Genomic DNA, 20,796 nt, shown 5'->3' with positions numbered 1-20,796 from the left:
AATGGCTAACAAAATACAACAATAATTCTTAAGGAAAACTAATATAAAAGACTTGAAAACTTTGAGTTTTAACGATAATGACAAAATAAAGGGTAAAGTAAATAGTATCAGGATTGACTTTTTGGTGTAAAAATATGATTTTTCGTTAAAATAGACAGTACTGGAAACTTTTCGTTAAAGTTCCCTAATTATTATTTATCTCGGATACAACTATGTAAACCTAGGGTTGGTCTTTAAAGTTTAATTTCAACAAATTACCCTCGACGTGTCCTCTGATAGTGTCTTGACCATGTCCTGCGTACACATGTCTATAGAGAATCCGAGGTGTGTTCCCCTGTCAAAGTCAATGGCACGCCACATGGAGTGTCTGACACGACACATGTCCAGCCGTGTCCGAGGAATGTCGTGTCCGTTTTTGTGTCCGATACATTGCACGCTAGTGTATTAAAGTGTCCCTCCAACACTTAAAATTTCAGATCTTATAAGTTATATTAATCAATCAAACAGTAGAGTAGTAATAACAAAATGATTCATTCGTACATGATATGAAATGGGAGAACAGTTATTAGTTAGTGCTCCAGACGACGTACGGCCCGGTGGCTGTGATTCACCCGCAACCTTCATGTATTCAACCGGAGGCTTCTCGATCGAGTGATTGAAATGGCAGCTGCTTCGATTTAAGAGTACCAGCTAGCAGTCTCATTGTGAGGCGGAGACGTCAAAGCTAAAGACCCGAGTGGCAGAGACATTTAAGGACATGATTGAGTAAGAAGTCAGAAGAAAGGTTGCTGCAGGCAGCAGCGGATCGAGAAAAGTAGAATTGCCCTGCAGCAACGGAACTTTGTCTTGAGAGGGAAGTAACTAAATGCAGCCAAGGCAGCAGCATTTGGATTAGAGGTCATTATTCATCCCCGCGCGATGCATGTTTTTGTTGGTTATGCTGCTTGCTCTTGGTAATTGTACGTGTGTGTGTATATATATATATATATATATTATAGAATCATGAATATGATGTAAATGTGCTTTGCTTAATTGTCATTTCTGGTATGTTTCTGCCTGTACGTGCGACTACGTTACAAACACGATGTATTCAACATAAACGCTTGAAAATATCATCGTTTATCACGGCTCATTAAAAAGTAAAACCTACCCGTGCATATTGAGTCAAGTGAGAAATTATTTGGGTTGGGTCCAGACGGTGATGATTTGGGCTGTTGGACGGGCCTCATGTCGAAGATTCGGGGGCTAGAATCCTCCATTTTTAAAGCGAAGTGGGAGCGCAAAACTTACGCTACAGTTGGACGCCAGCTCAATAGCCCCCCCCTTAAATAATTCTTTTTTCAGGAAAAACATATAGAAAAAATCCAACATCCTCACGCTGCGTCTGCGTCTGCACTTGCGACTTGCAACCTCTTTTTCTGTTCTTCGTCCGATTGGACTGATCACAATCATATTTTTAATTTTTTTTATTGATTATTATTTACTGATATTTTGGATAGTGAAAAAGAAAAGTAGAATTATAGAGTACACAGAACATATCTTATATACCCATAAAAAAAAATCAAAAATCAAATCGTAGGATGATATCTGAGGTGTGTGATGGGGATGGGGATTGGCAGCTTCTTCTTCTTGTATCCTGATGATTTCTGACGATCCCCGACGATCATCTCAACTGTGAAGAGGAGGCGGAAGAGCAATGGCCGATTACGCACCTTCGACCTGGCTTTTCATTTGCTGCATTCGAAATTCGACTCCGTCCACTCGGTAATTCTCACTTCTCACTCATCCTTAATCTTCCTCCGTTTATACTTGATTGTAATGTGATTTTTTAACCCTTCAATTCCAGAAAATTCGAATTTTCCTCCTCCATTTGGTGCCACTTCTCAGATTTAAGTAAATAGAATGCAATAATTGATTTGAGTAAATACAACAGAATAGAATACTTGTTTTTGTATATCATCAATTCATCATATGATCTCTCTATATACACACACACACACATGCCATGGTAACTAAACTAAGTCAAGTTTCCTTTCCATTAGACAGAGTGAGAGAGATTGATTAAGTTATTATGCCAATGGAGGAGGACGCAATGCCAAGCAGCAACCAAAAGCTAGGCCGAATAAGAAATGCCTGCAATCCCATTAAGAAAACCGGGCCTGTGACCATGGATCACGTGCTTTTGGCCCTGGGAGAGACCAAGGAGCAGAGGGAGCTCAGAATCCGCACTCTCTTTAACTTCTTTGACACCGCAAATGTTGGTTATTTGGACTATGCCCACATTGAAGCCGGCCTCTCTGCCCTCGACATACCCTCCCAGTACAAGTATGCCAATGATTTGTTGAATGTCTGCGATGCCAATCAAGATGGCCGTGTCGACTACCAAGATTTTAAGCGCTACATGGACGATAAAGAGCTTGAGCTCTATCGTATCTTTCAAGCAATAGATGTCGAACATAATGGTTGCATTCTGCCTGAAGAGCTCTGGGATGCACTTGTAAGGGCAGGTATCTCCATATAACCAACTCTACTAGTGCTAGTACTGCAACTAATGCTGCTACTCTTTTTCATTTTTACTATATCTCCCTTCCCTCATACTTTCATGTCTACTCCTTTCGTTCTTTCTCATCTCCTTGTACAATCATTGTGCTTTCATTCTTGAATGTTTCAAAGATGTCAACACAAGCCTGTAAATCGTCTCTATCTTTTTCTATTTTTGTATAATCATTCTGTAAATGTTTGTTTTCATGTTCGTATCCCGTTAAGACTTCAAAATATCTCTCTTATCACAAACATGGCTTTCCTTTGCTGGATTGTGTTCCTTCTATAAGCCACATCAGCCCCTCTTTTGCAGGGATTGAAATTGATGACGAGGAACTTGCACTTTTTGTTGAGCGTGTTGATAAGGATAATAATGGTGTTATAACATTTGAAGAATGGAGAGATTTTCTTCTACTTTACCCTCAGGAGGCAACCATTGAGAATATTTATCATTATTTGGAAAGGGTATGCCTTGTTGATATTGGGGAGCAGACTATTGTCCCAGGGGTCACCAGTAAGCACGTCCATGCTAGTAGATATTTGATTGCTGGAGCAGTAGCAGGGGCAACATCACGTACAGCTACCGCTCCTCTTGATCGTTTAAAGGTTATTTTGCAAGTACAAACAAAACGAGCTCGAATTATGCCAGCAGTAAAGGATATATGGAGAGAAGGGGGCTTATTGGGCTTTTTTCGTGGCAATGGATTAAATGTCTTGAAGGTGGCTCCTGAAAGCGCCATCAGGTTCTACACTTATGAAATGCTGAAAAGATTTATTGTCCATGCTAATGGTGAAGAAGATAAGGCTAATGTCAGCACTGCAACTCGCCTTGTTTCTGGTGGCTTAGCAGGTGCTGTGGCACAAACTGTGGTATATCCCATGGATCTTGTTAAGACACGAATCCAAACTTATACTGGCGAAGGCAGGAGAATTCCAAGTCTTAGAACTCTGTCTAGAGATATATGGGTTCAGGAGGGACCCCGGGCATTTTATAAGGGTGTTGTCCCATCTTTGCTTGGGATTGTCCCTTATGCTGGCATTGATCTTGCTGCTTATGAAACATTGAAAGATATGTCCAAGAAATATATTGTGCATGACGGGGGTAAGGACTTGGATTGCAAATTTGTTTACTTGTCCTCATCATTTTTAGGCACTAATTTATTGTGTTTTGCCCCAATTCTGCCACTATATTATATGGTGTAATTTTTTCTTTTTCTTTTTTGTTCTGATTGTTTTTAACAGAACCTGGTGCTCTTGTACAATTGGGATGCGGGACAGTATCAGGAGCTCTTGGTGCAACTTGTGTTTATCCGTTACAGGTTGTCAGGACAAGGTGCATTATGGAAATATCGATATCTTGTTGAAATGATTTTTATGATATTTTGTAACTTTCAAGTCAGTGTCTTTAAACTGACGGTAATTTTTCTATGTGTTTTCAGAATGCAAGCGCACACTGAATATATGGGAATGGGTGATGTATTCAGGAGAACCTTCCAACATGAAGGGTTAATAGGATTCTACAAAGGAATATTTCCTAATCTTCTTAAAGTAGTTCCATCTGCAAGCATTACTTATATGGTTTATGAGTCCATGAAAAAGAGTTTGGATCTGGGATAAAAGAATTATGCAGCTCCAAACAATGACCACCAAGTAAGTTGCTGATTATAAAGTTGGCAATGATATCACATGGTGAATGAATATTTTGAATAAGGTTCCCAACTGAATAGATCAAATCATTTTTTTTAGTCATAGACTCGTAGCATAAATAATAGTGCTAGGCATTAGGTTTCGTGAAAGGGCAAAATTGGCTTGCCCGTACAGATGGGTGTCCCAAAACTTGTATTAAGCCTTTTATGCAATGGGGCAGTGTTGTATTGTACCACCCCACCCCAAACGCAGTGTGTAGTTTGAGCATAACTTTATATCTCTGGTAAAACCATTTTTGGCCATGTTATGTAAAACTATGGGTCGATTGGATTATTTGAAGACCGGTGAAAAGGTAGGTTTAAGAAGCCGTCTGTGCCATTTCACAGTTTCATTGATCAAATTGGTTGAGGAGCACTAGTTTTGATGGCTCATTGTTTCCTATCAATTCTCGTTATTTCTGCTTGTGTTATTTCTTCTATCCTCCGAATACGTGTTAGGGGAACGATCTGTTTCTTTATTTTTGTTGGCTTTTAAGTACGCTCTCTGGAGCCTTTCTTCTGTTTAGTTGTGTGTGCTTTGGGTTCTATAGGTAGCAACTGTGACCATTTCGTTTCTATGTTTATTGATAGATACAATGCAAGATACTGTGCTCGCTCTCTAATGAGTGTTTTGAATTTGAAATGAAAATAATCGTCGTATGTTCTTTAGTCTCTGTATTTTGGGAGCTCCTTCGCACTTGCTTCCTCCTTTTCCAAACCAACATCTTATCTTAAATGTAAGCAAAAGGCTATTTTAATCCACTGTTAATCGGAGAGATTAAGAGAGCCCGAAGGAATTACCTTCATTTGGGCATGGAAACTGGATATCCTAGTTTGAGTGCATTTTTGCTCACCACTTTCAAGTGGTGATAATGCTCGTTACCCTATCTTTTACCATTAGATTATCTTAAATTTAGAGATTTGTGTCCATCCGTCACACAAATCTCCAAAATTAAACTCATCTAACAGTGATATATAGAGTGATGAACATTACCATAACTTAAAAGGTGCTGAGCAAAAATATTCCCTCCTAGTTTTATCAACCCACCATGGTCACATTGATTAGATTGAATAACTTAAGGGACATTTGCTAACCATTTAGTTTTCAGTTTTTGTTTACTTTTGTTTTAAAATGAAAACTAAAATATTGTTTGATAACTACTTTTCGTTTTCAGTTTTTAGAAAAATGAAAATTAAAAACTATTTTCTTGAGTTTTTACATTTTGGTTTTTGGTTTTCAGTTTTCATTTTATTTTTAACTAAAAGCAGTTACCAAACAAATTTTTAGTTAAAAAAAAAAAAAGCTGAAAACTGAAAATGAAATAGTTTTCAAACAATTACCTTGAGTTTTCAAAATTCGGCTAGACTTCATTTTTATTTTTAAACAGAAAAAAAAAACTAGTTACCAAAAAATAATTCAATTTTCAAGATAATAAAAATTCAAAGTAAAAAATTAAAAACTAAAAACGAAATAGTTATCGAATGATCTCTTAATAAATGTATGATTTATTGACGTATTTTACAAAGAAATAAACAACAACTTTCAAATATTTAAGTTGAAAGTAAAATATGAATTATTATCGCTGATGTCCCACCATTTTGTAGTTTTACAAATATCATTTTCCTTCTCGAAAGCTACTAGCGAGTATTAGCATTCCCAAAAGTCACAGGACACTCTCTTTTTCTAGTGCTAGGAACGAGCTAGCATTCCTAAAGTGAAAAATAAAACAAAAAGAATGGCATCATGACTTTTTCCTAGTGCTGATGAGCATTTCCTTTTCTTTTTATCCTTCTTGTGCATGGAATTTGTCTTTTATTTAATCAAAGCATGTTAGTCGTGACTCACTGATTTCAGCTGTTTTTTAGCAGTTAAATTTTGAGTTAGCTTTCGTGTCTGTCATAGTTTTTTCTTTTATTCAAATGATGTGTACATTTCAAATTTTAGTATTTTTGTGTGACGTAAGTGAAAGAAGAATCCTTTAAGATATAGACATCATGGTTTGTATATTTTTGTTCAAAATATTAATTGAAAATAGTGATAAAATAAGGTCCTAAAATAAGTAACAAAATAGTTGCTTAGAAAGTTCAGAAATAACATTTGCGTCATACTTTGTATATTATTTAGAGATGCAAATTGTTCATTTTTTCTAGGGAACTTTAACGAAAAGTACCCGGTACTGTTCACTTTAATGAAAAACCACATTTTTACACTAAAAAGTCAATCCTGGTACTATTCATTTTACCCTTTATTTTGTCTTTATCATTAAAACTCAAAGTTTTCCAGCCCTTTTCATTAGTTTTCCTTTTTTTCTATGTGAGTATGGTGAAAGTTTTTGCAAATTGCTCATAGAACTTTTTGCCATATAAGGCTATGAAATCTTTTCCAACTTACACGAATTCAAAATTATTTTTCACCCGCCCACTTAAGGTAGACATCTGATATACTGCATGTGTCACATCCCGGCCTGGGCCCACCACATCCCGGGTTCGATTTCACCATAGCACGATATTATCCGTTTTGGGCCCCGACCATGCCCTCACGGTTTTGTTTTTGGGAACTCACACGAGAACTTCCCAGTGGGTCACCCATCCTGGGATTGCTCTCGCACGAACTCGTTTAACTTTGGAGTTCTGATGGAACCCGAAGTCAATAAGCTCCCAAAAGGCCTTGTGCTAGGTAGAGATGAGAATATACATATAAGGTTTAGATGATCCACTCCCCTGGGCGATGTGGGATGTTACAATCCACCCCCCTTAGGGGCCCGACGTCCTCGTCGGCATACTTTTGGTCAGGGATTGGCTATGATACCAAATTGTCACATCCTGGCCCAGGCCCCCACCACATCCCGGGCTCGACTCCACTGTAGCACGATATTGTCCACTTTGGGCCCCGACCACGCCCTCACGGTTTTGTTTCTGGGAACTCACACGAGAACTTCTCACTGGGTCACCCATCTTGGGATTGCTCTCTCGCGAACTCTCTTAACTTTGGAGTTCCGATGGAACATGAAACCAATGAGCTCCCAAAAGGCCTCGTGCTAGGTAGAGATGATAATATACATATAAGGTTTAGAGGATCCACTCCCCTGAACGATGTGGAATGTTACAACATGACTCACAGAAGTCATGATACTGGTTTATTTATTTACAGAATATTCCCGTCGCCCCCAAAAAAAAACTAGCGTGTGATCATTCTTAAACTCTGCAAACAAAACCATATACATTCAAGTTCCACAAAATCTTGGCGTGATTGATGTCCAACTCTCTGCAAAAGAAGTAAAAAATAACCAAATGAATTACGGAACCAAAACTAAAAAAAAAAAAAAAAAAATCAATTCTGTCCCACACCGCACAATTCCACCAATTTTGATTTAAAACTATGAGAAAAAAATGATGAAAACATTATGTAATATTGAGAAATCTTTTTAACGATACAAAAGCGAATAGCATAAAAAGGACAATTTATTAAACATCCTTACATCCTAATATTTTTTTTAGGTGAATCCATTTAGTCAAATCCCCCATGTGTGGTTTTTATCATAATCCCTTTGCTAAAACCCAAACTCTTCCTCTCAGTTTTACATTTGGCGGGTGGTGTAGACTTGTACCCTTTTGTTGTGCTTCGTTGACAAAGTATATAGCAAAACGCAAATATGTAAATGAGCAATGGCTACAAAGAGTAAACGAAAGGCATATCATCACGTTCAAATACAAACCTTAGAATGATTACTCCCACCACCATGGTTTTATTTGTGTTTTTTTTTTCTTTTAAAGGGAGATAACTGGTGGGCAAGCCAATGTTATTCATCTATTTTGAGGCCGAAAAGACTCACAGAGGCATTTCAACATTTTCCTAACCATAAATTTGGCTTCCACAGTTTTGTTGGTTTGATATATGTTTCACTAAGATGAAAAGAAAAATCAGTCTCAATAAAGAGGTCAAGCAACATTTAACAATGAGGAGAAAAAGAAAAAAAAACATCATGAAATAGGACCATTTGAAAATTATGGAAAGAAAGGAGGAATAAAACTCAATTAACCTCACAAAAGAAAATTTATCATCACAGTAGAACACTCAAAACACATAGTGAACCTCACCTTACTAAATAGGACCATTTGAAAATTATGGAAAGAAAGGAGGAATAAAACTCAATTAACCTCACAAAAGAAAATTTATCATCATAGTAGAACACTCAAAACACATAGTGAACCTCACCTTACTAGTTCACAACATAATAAGTAAATATTTTCCTTGAAGTTAAATGCTCTCCAAATGGAGAAGAGCCTGTTCTTGGTCTTTCATCTAGATCAATGAAAGCACCTTCCCTAAATACGATTTTCCAAACAATACGCTCCCTAAACATATAATACTGAAATCTTAAAAATGTCGGGTTGGTACTTTGGCATGCCAGGAGTACCAATTGAGAGAATAATGTTAATTCTTGAGGACAAATCATAGAGACCAAAGATTGAAATAAATGGCTTACCAATTGAGTTGACTCCCATCTGAAACAAAGGAAGCATGCCAACAGGCAACAGACTTGAAACATCAAACGGTAAATAAGAAGAAATATTGGAGAATATACATAAAATATTCAGGATTTAAAAAACAGAACCAAAAAAGTGAACACCGATGAACTCATATACAATGATTCAAAAGAACCTAATGTAACATCCCACATCGACCAACAGAGAGGGGATGATGTGCCTTATATGTACATGGCCACTCCTATAGCACGAGACCTTTTGGGAACTTACTGGCTTCGGATTCCATTGGAATTCCGAAGTTAAGCGAGTTTGGGCGAGAGCATTCCCAGGATGGATGACCCACTGAGAAGTTCTCGTCTGAGTTCCCAGAAACAAAACCGTGAGGGCGTGGCCGGGGTCCAAAGCGGACAATATCGTGCTACGATGGAATTGAGACTGGGATGTGACATAATGGTATCAGAGCCACTTTGCCGTTCGGTGCGAGTGTGTCGACGAGGACGTCGGGTCCCTAAGAGGGGGTGGATTGTAACATCCCACATCGATCAACAGAGAGGGGGTGATGTGCCTTATATGTACATGCCCACCTCTTATAGCACGAGGCCTTTTAGGAACTCACTGGTTTCGGATTCCATTGGAACTCTGAAGTTAAGCGAGTTCGAGAGAGAGCATTCCCATGATGGATGACCCATTGGGAAGTTCTCGTCTGAGGTCCCAAAAACAAAACCTTGAGGGCGTGGCCGGGGCCCAAAGCAAACAATATCGTGCTACAGCAGAGTCGAGATTAGGATGTGACACCTGAGTCATGTGATGTACCTTATATAAACTACATATTAATATAATTCTCATTGTCAACCAAAATCCTATGAAATTACTAGTTTAACCCTATAATTAAAACTAAACATGAATTAGAAATATGGACATAAATTAAAGCTCTCTCTCAGCTGTCCCCACTCCCACTCCCACATTCTCTCTCACTCTAATTAAAAAATAAAAATAAAATTAAAGCTCTCTCTCCTCTCTCCCCACACCCACGTTTTTTGTCACTCTCTTCTTCTCTCATTCTATTTAAAAAAAAAAAAAAATATTCATACACACTTTGTGTGTGGCCATATGGTAGTCTCTACTAATAGAATGCCAGAAGTCCACTTTGGGGTCTCAAGACTTCACAAAAATAAGTGGTCTAAAAAGTCCTTGAAACAAAGAAAAATTACAATTAACGTGAAACATAGAATTATAACGGGTATGGGTATTTTTGTCAATAAAATTATATGTCTCATTCGCCTTCTTCATCTTTTTTCCTACACAATCGCACCCACGTTTTTTTTCCAGAGTAAATTGTAGTAATGGTTCCTCAATTTTGATCAAATTGGGGAAGGACCATTGTTACAATTGAGATTCCTTAACTCATCAAAACGTGTAGCTATGGTCATTTTCGTCAACTTCGTTAAAATTTTGTTAAGATGAGTTATGTTGGAATGACCATTGCTACAATTGGGTTAAAGTTAAGGGATTATTGCTCCAATTGGATTAAAGATGATGGACTATTTCTCCAGTTGGACTAAAATTGAGGGACCAATGGTAATGATTTTTAGTTAAATGACCATAGCTGCACGTTTTGATGAGTTGGGGAACTAATAGTAATGGATTTTTCATTGAGTGACCATTGCTCTAATTGAGTGAAAGTTAAGGAACCATTGGTACAATTTATTTATTTATTTTTTAATCAAGGCAAGCTTCATAAAAACCGGTCCATTTAAATTTCATCATCTCTCTCTATCTCTCTATGCTTTTGGGTTTTGTGGTGTTTAGATTAATGAGTTTGTGTTTGTTCTTGAATTAATGTAGAAGAAGAACAACGGCTACAACAACAATGGAAGCGACAACACTGCCATGCCAGCAACGACGAGATGAAAATAAGAAGGGAGATGGAGGTGAGATAAAGGAGGAAACCCCCATCACCGTCATCCTCAAGGTTGTCAAATGCGTCAAAGCTTTTGGAGGTACATTAATTATAAACCCACTCCATGTTTCTCACACTTTCTTCAAAAATTCTAGATTTCCATTTATTTTTAGCATGACTTTCCTCCAAATTGTTCACAAAAAATGTTTATTTGGTTAAATAGATTGCTAGGCAATTGGCCATTAGTGTGAAGTAAAACGTAAAGACCCATATGCAAAACGCAATATTGAGCATTGTTTGGTAAAAACCCAGATGCAGAAAGCAATAGATGAACATTTTTGTGAAAATTTTGGATGAAAGTCGTGTTAAAAATAAATGGAAATCAACATTGTTTGGCCAGTAACGCATCGTTGAATTCCTTGAAGTTTCGAAAGCCCAAGCCACCCAAATGCTTAGGAAGTCCGAAGACCTCTTTCGACACCCAATGGATCTTACTGCTGCCACCAGTGTTCCCCCACCAGAATCCTGCAACCAAGGCGTCCAACTTCTCACAGACCACTGTAGGGAATTTAAAGATACTCATGGGATACATAGGTATAGTCTGAGCAACCGCTTTGATTAAGACTTCCTTGCCCGCCTTCGAAATAGTACTTTGTTTCCACCCTTGCAGTTTTTTCACCATTCTCCCCTTCACATAAGCGAGGCCCCGTTTCTTTGAGCGTCCCCATATCGCCGGGACACCCAAATACGTGCCTGGGTTATCAACCACCGGCATTCCAAGAATAATTCCCAATGCCTCAGAGATCCTTGTTGAGGTATTCACCCCAAAGAAAACACTGGATTTATGCAAGTTAATTTCCTGTCCCGAAGCATGGCAATATGTCCGGAGGAGCTTGACAAGATTCCTACAGTTTTTCTCATTAGGGTGTGATATCCACACACCCCATTTTACTTCTCACACACCCTTCTAATTTTCGGCCGTCAGATCAGATGAATTGAAGAAGATCAACGAACATAAATTAACAAGGGGTGTGTAGGAAGTAATTTGGGGTGTGTGGATAGCACACCCCTTTCTCATTAGCCCTAAAAAAGATTAACATGTCATCAACAAAGAAGATATGAGATATGACCGGCCCTGTGACACCCATTTGCACACCATCTAGAGCCTTGTTCTCCACCGCAACTTGGAGCATCCTCGAGAAAACTTCTCCAACCAGAATGAACAAATATGGGGACAATGGGTCTCCTTGCCGTATACCCCTTGATTGAGCAAATTTGTTTTCGGGATGCCATGTTGGCGTCTACTTTATGACCCATCCTCAATGTGGGTTAGAGTGCTTAAGGCTCGTTACTTCCCCAACTGTTCTTTCTTGGATTAAAAAAAAAGAGGGTCAGGCTTCCTGGGCCTAGAGTAGCCTACTTACAGGTCGTGATTTGCTGCTTAGTGGAACTCATTGGTAAATATTGGGAGGGTAGGACGTGAGAGTTTGGGTGGACCGTTGGTTACCCTCCCTCCCCTTGGGCCATCATTCTCCGCTTGGCGAGGTTAAGGTGACTCGAAATCTTTGGGTTAACATTCTTATTTGTCCAGAATCCAGTGAATGGGATATTAATTTTCTACTTCCATTTCTTTCGGTCGCTGATCTTGAGGCAATCAAAGTGACGCCTATTGGGGATATTAATGGAAGGGACGTCTGATTTGGGCTGTTACTAAGAATGGTCGGTACTCGGTTAAATCTGGGTATCGATGGGTTCAATCTAAGTCTTTGAGATTGAAAGATCATCGCTTTCCTCATGTTCGATCAGTTCCGGAGGAGTTATGGAAATGTATATGGAAGATTGAGGTACCTCCAAAGATTCGCCATTTTTTATGGAACTCTCTGCATAATGTCCTTGTGACTAAAGCTAATCTTAATAAACGACGTTCTTCCACTTCCCCCACCTGCCCTATCTACCTATGTGAGGATGAAACCACTGAACATATTTTCCTCCTCTGTCCGTGGGTACAATATGTTTGGTTTGGATGAGTTTTGAGCTATAAAATTAATAGGTCTGCCATTAGCTCGTGGATTCGCTGGTTGCAAGCTATTTTTTTCTCTAATTTTGGTACTTTTGCTGATTGGTTATAGGTTCAAACGATTATGGATTTTACATGTTGGTTCATTTGGAAAGCTCGGTGTGATTTCGTGTTTAACCAGGTGCGAATCAACTCGTCAAAAGTTGTTTTGGCCATCTCTAATGCGGTGGGATCTTTCTTGGTTACAACCAGAAATTATGAGGACAACGGGGTGCGGGATAGTGGCAGCCAGGCTCAAATTCAGGTTATTAGGTGGACTCCACCTTCATCCCCTTTTACAAAAATTAATATCGACGCTAGCTGGTTCAAGTTGTCCATGTCGGGGTTTGTGGGTATGGTTTTAAGAGACGCTGATGTGCGTTTCATTGTAGTAGCTAGGTACTCAATCAGAGCTCCCAATGCTGTTGTTGCAGAAGATTTGGCGTTGCTTTGCAGGTGCGAGTTAGGTGCTTTGTTGGGCTTTTCTGAGGTTATCTTGGAATCAGATTCTTTCGAGGCTGTCTCTCGCCTCGCTGATTCTCTTGATAATTGCAATTGGGAGGCTTTTTCTGTTTTAGCTAGGGTGAAACAATTAGGGGAAACCTTCCAGAACTGTCACTGGTCTTGGGTTTCAAGATCAGCCAGTATGGCGGCAGATGTTCTCACGTTGCGGGATTGTGCGGAGTTATGTAATGTTGTTTGGGTTGATAGGGGTGACACTTTCACTTGGTTGAAGTGTCTCTGTTTGTATCTCCTTTCATTGCCTTATTTGTGGTTCTTTCTTGTTGTTTGCCTCTTAATAGACTTTATTCTCCTTTTTGGCTTCTGTGCCTTGGAATGCGTTTCCTTGTTCTCCAAAATAAATGGAAATCTGATTTTATTTATTTATTTATTTATTTTTAAGGAAATGTGAGAAACAGTGGTTGGGTTAATATTTAACTTTGGGCTTAGAGGAGAGAAAGCCCAAACGAGTTCAATAAGAAGAGTTTTGTTCGAAGCCCAAAACCGAGCCCAAATGTCCACTTTAGGACAACTTGATGACTCTCCATTAAATGCAAAGATTGGGTGCTTACAAAGGAAATGACAACTGATGGAAATCCACCAACTCTTGGCCCAAAAGCACTTTATGGATGGCATAACATGTAAATACCAAGGGTTCCCTACCTTCCAAATTACTTTCGGGCAAGAACAGAAATAGCATAAATCAAGTTAACTCATCTATAAAAGGGGGATGAGGGCCCAGAGATAAGGACACTCAACTAATCAAACAAACAAACATACAACTTGACTCTTAGCCAAGCAAATACCCAGAAAGCCGTGCTTTGTCTAGACTCTGCACCATTTTAGCCTTAGATTTCCTTAGAAAGACATTTTTTTGTCTATGTAAAAGCTCTGCCACCTTTTCCTAAATGTTGTAGTAACGATCTCTCGTTTATAAACTCTTTTCTAGTTGTCTCCTTTAGTATTCAATCCTTTGTAAATTGTAAAGAAAAGAGACCGCAAGACGTTTAACCTTGTCTGACAAGGTGAAATCTTGCCCGACTCTCTTTGTTTTTGTCTTTCAATTAATAGATCTGGTGTTATAATGTATTCCCTAATTTATATTCAAATTATTTCCAGTCCTTTGATGACTCAAAGCCTATCAGTTCTCAAATCTGATTCACTTAGTGGTTTTATCAAGATTGGAATGAATTAAACTGATGACTTGATCAGATCTAGACCTTCACCCCTCGAGCATACAAGATAACTAGAAGTCCTTGATCTCAAGGCATAGAAAAGAACTTAATGTAGACTTAACTCATCTACAAAAATCCTATGATAAACAAGAAGTCAGAAATAACTTGGGACGCAAGTAATCGGCTTAAAACATACTTGTTATACATCTGCCATACAGAGATGGTAGTGGCACACCTAAGCACCTAGTTGGTTTTGATTGCGAGCCTTAAGACCTACACCTAAGGCCCTACATGTGACAACCCGTCCCAAATTTTATATTTCTATTAATTTTAAAAGCGTGATTTTATGAAAATCCCCTTAGAGGCGGGGGTATTGACTTTCGTTGATCAGCATATAGTGAGGTGTATGAATTAATCCTTTAGCGTTTTCCTGAAGTACTCGACATTACAGAACTGTAAACTCGAGAAGTACTTTTGTTTCAATCACTAATTATATTTTATATATTTTATAATGTTGATATTATTTATCAATTAATTATTTCAGAGAGAATGAGGAAGAGAGATGGGACGAATCAGAGGGAGAGACGGAAGGGAAAGGATGAAGGGAGAGGGGTAGACTACCCGGGTCCCCATCGACTCGTTTCTCCAAACCGAACCCGGCAGGAATACATGAAATCCGGTGCTTTCTCCGGTCAAATTCCGACGAATTACATCGGGCTAATACCTGGGAATTTCTCCTCGGTCCTTTTTCTTCAATTTCCTACACAAATTGAACGGGATTTGGCCCTGTTTCATGGGATGTGGTGATGGCAACTCCAAGGACACCCGACGACGATTCGCCATTTTCTGCAACTCTTCCCGTCGATTCCCACCATCAACGAACTTCCCTTGAGGCCTAGAACAATGCACAATCAATGGTTGGAGCGTCGGAGTCGAAATGAGGACAAATCAAGGCACACCCTTTATAGGGTTTCCGGTTAAATTTCATGTAATTGAGGTGTTTCCCGGCTAAATTGGACTTGGCCATAGGTATAAAGTTTACTCTACTCATTGAGATCTTCATTCCTGTAAATTTTGATAATTTTTGGAAATAATTGGATTTTCCGGCAAGTTGGGGCGGCTGACCGCCACCCACGGCGGTGCGTGTGGCAGCGCGTGGCCAGGGGACCGCCGATGCTATGCTTAGGCTAAATTGGATGTCTTGAGTTCAGTTTTGGCAATTGTATATCGTAGATTGATCATTTGGACCTAAACTCATTAGGATACATTACTTGGTAAAGATATGAATCGACGATCCGACCTTTAGATCATCACTAAACTTTAGTATGTTATAGTATATAATATTTGAGGACCATAGGAACTTACAGATTGGGAATCTGACATACGGATCTTCCCGAATTGGATTTGTAAGTTCATAAAATGGAATGTTGACCGCCACTTGGTTTTTGACAATTGGCGGAGATCTGACCGTTGGATCGTAATGAAATTTTAGGATGTCGTTCTAGAAGCATAATGTGTATCTTTGGAAGTAATAGATCGGAAATCCGTAATGCGGATCTTCCAGATCAAATCTTTGGGTTGTGTTTTATGTAAATTATGTATTTTCATTAGTCAGAACTCTGAGATATGATTTGATAATTAGTCATAGGCGACAATGGTTCGTGATGTTCCGATATGCGTGCTAGGGAGTCGTAGCGTGGACCTCAGGTAAGTGGGTATTTTCCTTTTTACTGTACATTATATATATATATATATATATATATGATTATGATTAACAGTTCCTTAAATGTTTATAAATTGATTATGGCTTACGATTACTGTGAATGCTTTGAAGTAATCATTGGGAACTACAAATGGCTTGATCCCTGATTATGGTACGTAGGTAGTCTAACGAGACGTTAGATGCAGCCATACCATAAATGAGACTAAATAATTGAGACAATAGCCTTGTTTGAGAAATTGAGCAATATGAAGGAACCTAGTGATAAATGTGAGATTTAACCTTATGTCTCGGTGATTAAATGTTGATTATAAATCAATACGTGAAGAAACGAGAAATGGTGGTTTTACGTTTTATAAATGCCATTCCATAATTAGTTTATATTTTAGTATGTAATTTGGTACAAATCCGCATAGTGCTGCATACAATACGGAAGTCAAGGTAAGTTCAGGTGAGTATATAATGTCAGTATGATTGAATAATAATTAGTGATGAACGGATGTGAGTAGAGCTCATAAACCTGCACCTCAGTGTTAGTGTTCCCGCCCGTGGCCAGGGCACAGTCTTTCACGTGATGTTCACCTCTCGCACCTTACGCTCACCTTGGATTCAAGGTAGGTGCACATGCCTATCGTAGAGACCACTATAGGTGGTTCCGACTCGTAGGTGACCCGCGATTATTCGCGCAGTCTTCACGTGATCGTAGCACTTGAGCATATTTATTTACACCCAGTCCTGTCGTATAGACCACCTTAGGTGGTTCCGACTCGTGTACAGGTATACTTATTGAGATATGGATAAGTCGTACAGGTCACTAGAGGTGACTCCCGACTAATGAGCTAGCTGATGTGATGAGATATGTGATGAGATGCTAGCATATATATATATATATATGTGATGATATATGATGAAATGCTAGCATATATGTGATGATATATGTAATGAGATGCTAACACAGATGTGATAAGATATGTGATGAGATGCTAGCATATATTTATGCGATAATATATGATGAGATGCTAGCATATATTTATGATGAGATATGTCATGAGATGCTAGCATATATGTGATGATATATGTAATGATATGCTAGCATAGATGTGATGAGATGCTAGCATATATTTATGTGATGATATATGATGAGATGCTAGCATATATTTATGTGATGAGATATGTAATGAGATGCTAGCATATATGTGATGATATATGTAATGAGATGCTAGCATAAATGTGATGAGATGCTAGCATATATTTATGTGATGATATATGATGAGATGCTAGCATATATTTATGTGATGATATATGACGAGATGATAGCATATATTTATGATGAGATATGTGATGAGATGCTAGCATATATGGGATGAGATAGATATTGATTCAATTGTACATGATAGGTGGATCTGGCTAACATGCCATTTCCTATTGGTTTATTTCACCTGGGTTACTCATTCCTGTTAAGATATTGATGTAACATAATCGTAAGACTATTATTTTGGTTATGGTTTTGATGTATAGTCACGCCTGTTATTTTCTAGGAAATTAACAGGTATTATGGCGAGAGGGTACTATCCTTGGTAGTGGAATTGGATTAAAGAGTTTTATTTCACTCACTCACATTTTCTGTTTTTGTACCCCTCCAGGTTCTAGCAGCAAAGTTTCGTATCGAAGAAGATTCGTGGCACTGTTCAGCACATATGTCTTTTATGATGGTATAATCATTATCTCACCTTACTGTACTCTACCTATGCTCTGTATCGCGTGTGAAATGGGTCCAGATTCGCTTACCGTACACTCATGTACTTAGGCACTTTTAGATTTAATTTATTCACATTTTATATATTATCACACTTTATGGCTTCGTCACCTTCCAGGTGTCGGCTAGCACAGCTCGATTTGGAGTCATAGTGGACATTTCGGGTCGGGGTATGTCACCACAAAGGCACCTTCCAGAACTAACTTTGTTATTCTCTTGCAGCATTGTGACAAGCAGGAGCCCGACAATCAATCAAAGTGCCAACTCCTTGGGGAGATGTGTGCTCGAGTCAAGAACGCCCACCAACCAGATTTCCTGCTCGAACAAACAGGGAGTGGGTTTTGAAGGATTTATTGTTGTACCCCCACAAGATTTGACGCATTTGGCAACCTTGAAGTGGGCCCTAAACAAGCTTTTGAAGTGGGGTCATAAAATTATCTGATTTCTGGTTCTTTGTACATAGATATGTATTAAAAAAAAATTGCTAACTACATAAAAAATTATATTTCTACATCGAATATAATTAAAAATTAATATCAAAAGAAGATAGATATACAAACATTACTTAAATATTACACGTCTCATGTTTTTAGACACATGTACTAAATGTTTGCAGCTAAGAGTCTAAGATTGAGAGTGAAGAACACAAAAATTAATGATCAAGAGAGTAAAGAACAATAAAATTTGATTAACGAGTATAATAAATTCAACAACCCCAATTATTTCTCTTGTGTTTTTTTCCCTAAAATCAACATCACACTAATGAATCGAATATTAAAATAATCCATTGAATAATAAATTATTGAAAAGAAAAATATAAATTCAAAATTTTGATTACCTTAAAGTACAATCTTCAAGACCATGTAATAGTTGATTTAAACATTCGATAGAATTCGATTGGGAAATTGAAAGAAAAAAAGATTGTAAAGGGACTTGAGTTTTTTAACTTTATATGCATTTGGACAGAAGGATTGAGAGTAAATTTGAAAAACAAGAAAAAAAACTAGTGACTCAAAAGGTAGCTAAATGTTTCGAACTCAACATCCTAAAGAAAAAGGAAGCCAAACATTTCCACCACACCAACAAATGTTTTATCATATTTCTTGCTTTTTCTGTATTTGTATATTAATTACACGATATATGAATTATTTGAAGCATCTCTGACATTGGGACCTAGGCGGGTGCCTACATGGACTACCCTCAGGCCAGCCCTGATTCATACATGCACGCAGTGCATTGATGCATACTTTTACATAATATATATATAGGAAGCCTTTAAGGGAAGGGATCCCCATTTTTCAAAAAAAAAAATGGGGATACTCTCTTGACCGTTAGATCTGACTTTAATGAAATTATGTGGTCGAGATTATGTGGCCTGTGATTTAATCTCAACCACAGAATTTCATTAAAGCCAGATCTAATGGTCAAGATGATGTCCCCAATTTTTTTGAAAAATGGGGATCCCTTTCCTTAAAGGACCTGTATGTGTGTGTGTGTATATATATAATATGTATGTATTGTTCTTATTCACGAAAGAAAATACTATCAATATATTTCGACCAAAAAAAAAAAACTATCAATATATATGTATTGTTCTTATTTATCATCGATCTTTTATATATTTCTTCAGAAAAGGTCGATATATATGCCTATATTATATATAATGCAGATGAGATTGATACCATAGAATTAGGTGCCTCACACTCACAACCGCAGAGTCATCGTAACCACCCATACCTATTAGATAGCTAGATACTTTTATTTCTAATAATAAAGAAAAAGAATCGGAATCGATGCTAAAGCTAGCAACTGCATATATGCATTTCACACCAGGCCGCCGAAAAGAATCGATGCCTTTGATTAATTTGATTGGAAACTATTCTGCACTAGTACTGCAGTTCTTCCAGGAAAGTCACTGAAAATTCCAATGCATGATAAGCTACCTAGATACATACTATGCATGATACATACAAATGTAAACTTTATCAGTTCTTACAATCAAAACACATAAACTTTACACACTTGGAGAAGACGATATGGTGAATTTCTGGATGATTAAACTCGAGGATGAGATAGCAGTGTGCATAGGGATCTCAAACTTTATAGACTGCGTTCCAAAAATCCTACCGAGTAACGGATTCTATACATGTTAACGAGCCTATAACTAGATTTCTAAAGCCCATATAATTATGTTCCACGCAAGAACCCCTTAACCAATAGGAAGTAATCCGGGTTTCACTCTTCCTTATGGCACAAGGAATAGCTAACTAATTAAAACTCTAACCCTAAAATAGGTAAGTAAATTTTTTTACTTTGTGGTGGACGTGGTCAAATGCAGTTTGTCTTTGATTGCATTGGATACAATAAGTGAACCCTGACCTATTCTATATCATACTTCAGCATCTCACTGTCCTTCGGCATTGGAACTAACTCTCATATCAAAGGAGTTTTACTATTACTATATATAATCATATACAGATTAATATTCCATTGCATGCAAATGTTTACATCAGTTTTATTTGATTCTGAACTATATATGTATATATTGAAGAAATTGGGGTTCATCATAAAACCAATTGACAATATGAAGAATAGTTCAACCTCTTATAAGTTTATGCAAGGTCTCTCCTCTCATCAATGTGTGATTCATTCTTAACACGCCCCCTCATGTGTGGCAAGCTTAACATGTGGACAACACAAATCGGGTGACGTGGAGCACGTGTGGTCGTTGGGCTTCACACAAGGGACAACCTGCTCTGGTACCATGTAGAAATTGGGATTCCTCCATAAAGCCAATTGACAATGTGGGGAGTAGTCCAACCTCTTATAAGTTCATACAAGGTCCCTCCTCTCATCAATGTGAGATTCATTCTCAACATATATAATATAACTAAGAATAGAAGAGGGAGACGGTTCCACGTGACGCGACGTACAAGTTGAATGAATGAATGTTGGAACCCCTTATGCATTTATA

General features: G+C 38.1%; 1 protein-coding gene across 3 annotated transcripts; it reads left to right on the top strand.

Moving 5' to 3' along the window:
* The first annotated feature begins 471 nt into the window (after positions 1-471).
* On the top strand, positions 472-4,553 carry LOC126610006 (calcium-dependent mitochondrial ATP-magnesium/phosphate carrier protein 2-like). 3 transcript variants are annotated; one of them, XM_050277974.1, is made up of 5 exons: positions 472-1,764; positions 2,047-2,507; positions 2,855-3,643; positions 3,784-3,860; positions 3,981-4,251. In XM_050277974.1, the coding sequence occupies exons 2-5, from the start codon at positions 2,072-2,074 to the stop codon at positions 3,996-3,998; spliced, it is 1,320 nt and encodes a 439-aa protein (XP_050133931.1). In that variant the 5' UTR covers positions 472-1,764; positions 2,047-2,071; the 3' UTR covers positions 3,999-4,251. The 3 variants fall into 3 exon arrangements, with proteins under 3 accessions (XP_050133931.1, XP_050133930.1, XP_050133929.1); XM_050277973.1 differs by having other exon boundaries at positions 1,233-1,764; positions 2,043-2,507; positions 3,784-3,874; positions 3,981-4,553; XM_050277972.1 differs by having other exon boundaries at positions 1,264-1,764; positions 3,784-3,874; positions 3,981-4,553.
* Positions 4,554-20,796: the final 16,243 nt, after the last annotated feature.

The sequence above is a fragment of the Malus sylvestris genome, chromosome 17 (assembly GCF_916048215.2).
Source record: "Malus sylvestris chromosome 17, drMalSylv7.2, whole genome shotgun sequence".
Lineage (NCBI taxonomy): Eukaryota > Viridiplantae > Streptophyta > Magnoliopsida > Rosales > Rosaceae > Malus > Malus sylvestris.
This window is presented reverse-complemented; position numbering and strand designations above follow the sequence as displayed.

Excerpts from the sequence above, each read along its gene's own strand:
- LOC126610006 (XM_050277973.1), top strand. The coding sequence starts at position 2,072 with ATGCCAATGGAGGAGGACGCAATGCCAAGCAGCAACCAAAAGCTAGGC. Across the intron at positions 3,644-3,783 it reads ATATATTGTGCATGACGGGG|AACCTGGTGCTCTTGTACAA; the intron begins GTAAGGACTTGG and ends TGTTTTTAACAG. Across the intron at positions 3,875-3,980 it reads TTACAGGTTGTCAGGACAAG|AATGCAAGCGCACACTGAAT; the intron begins GTGCATTATGGA and ends ATGTGTTTTCAG.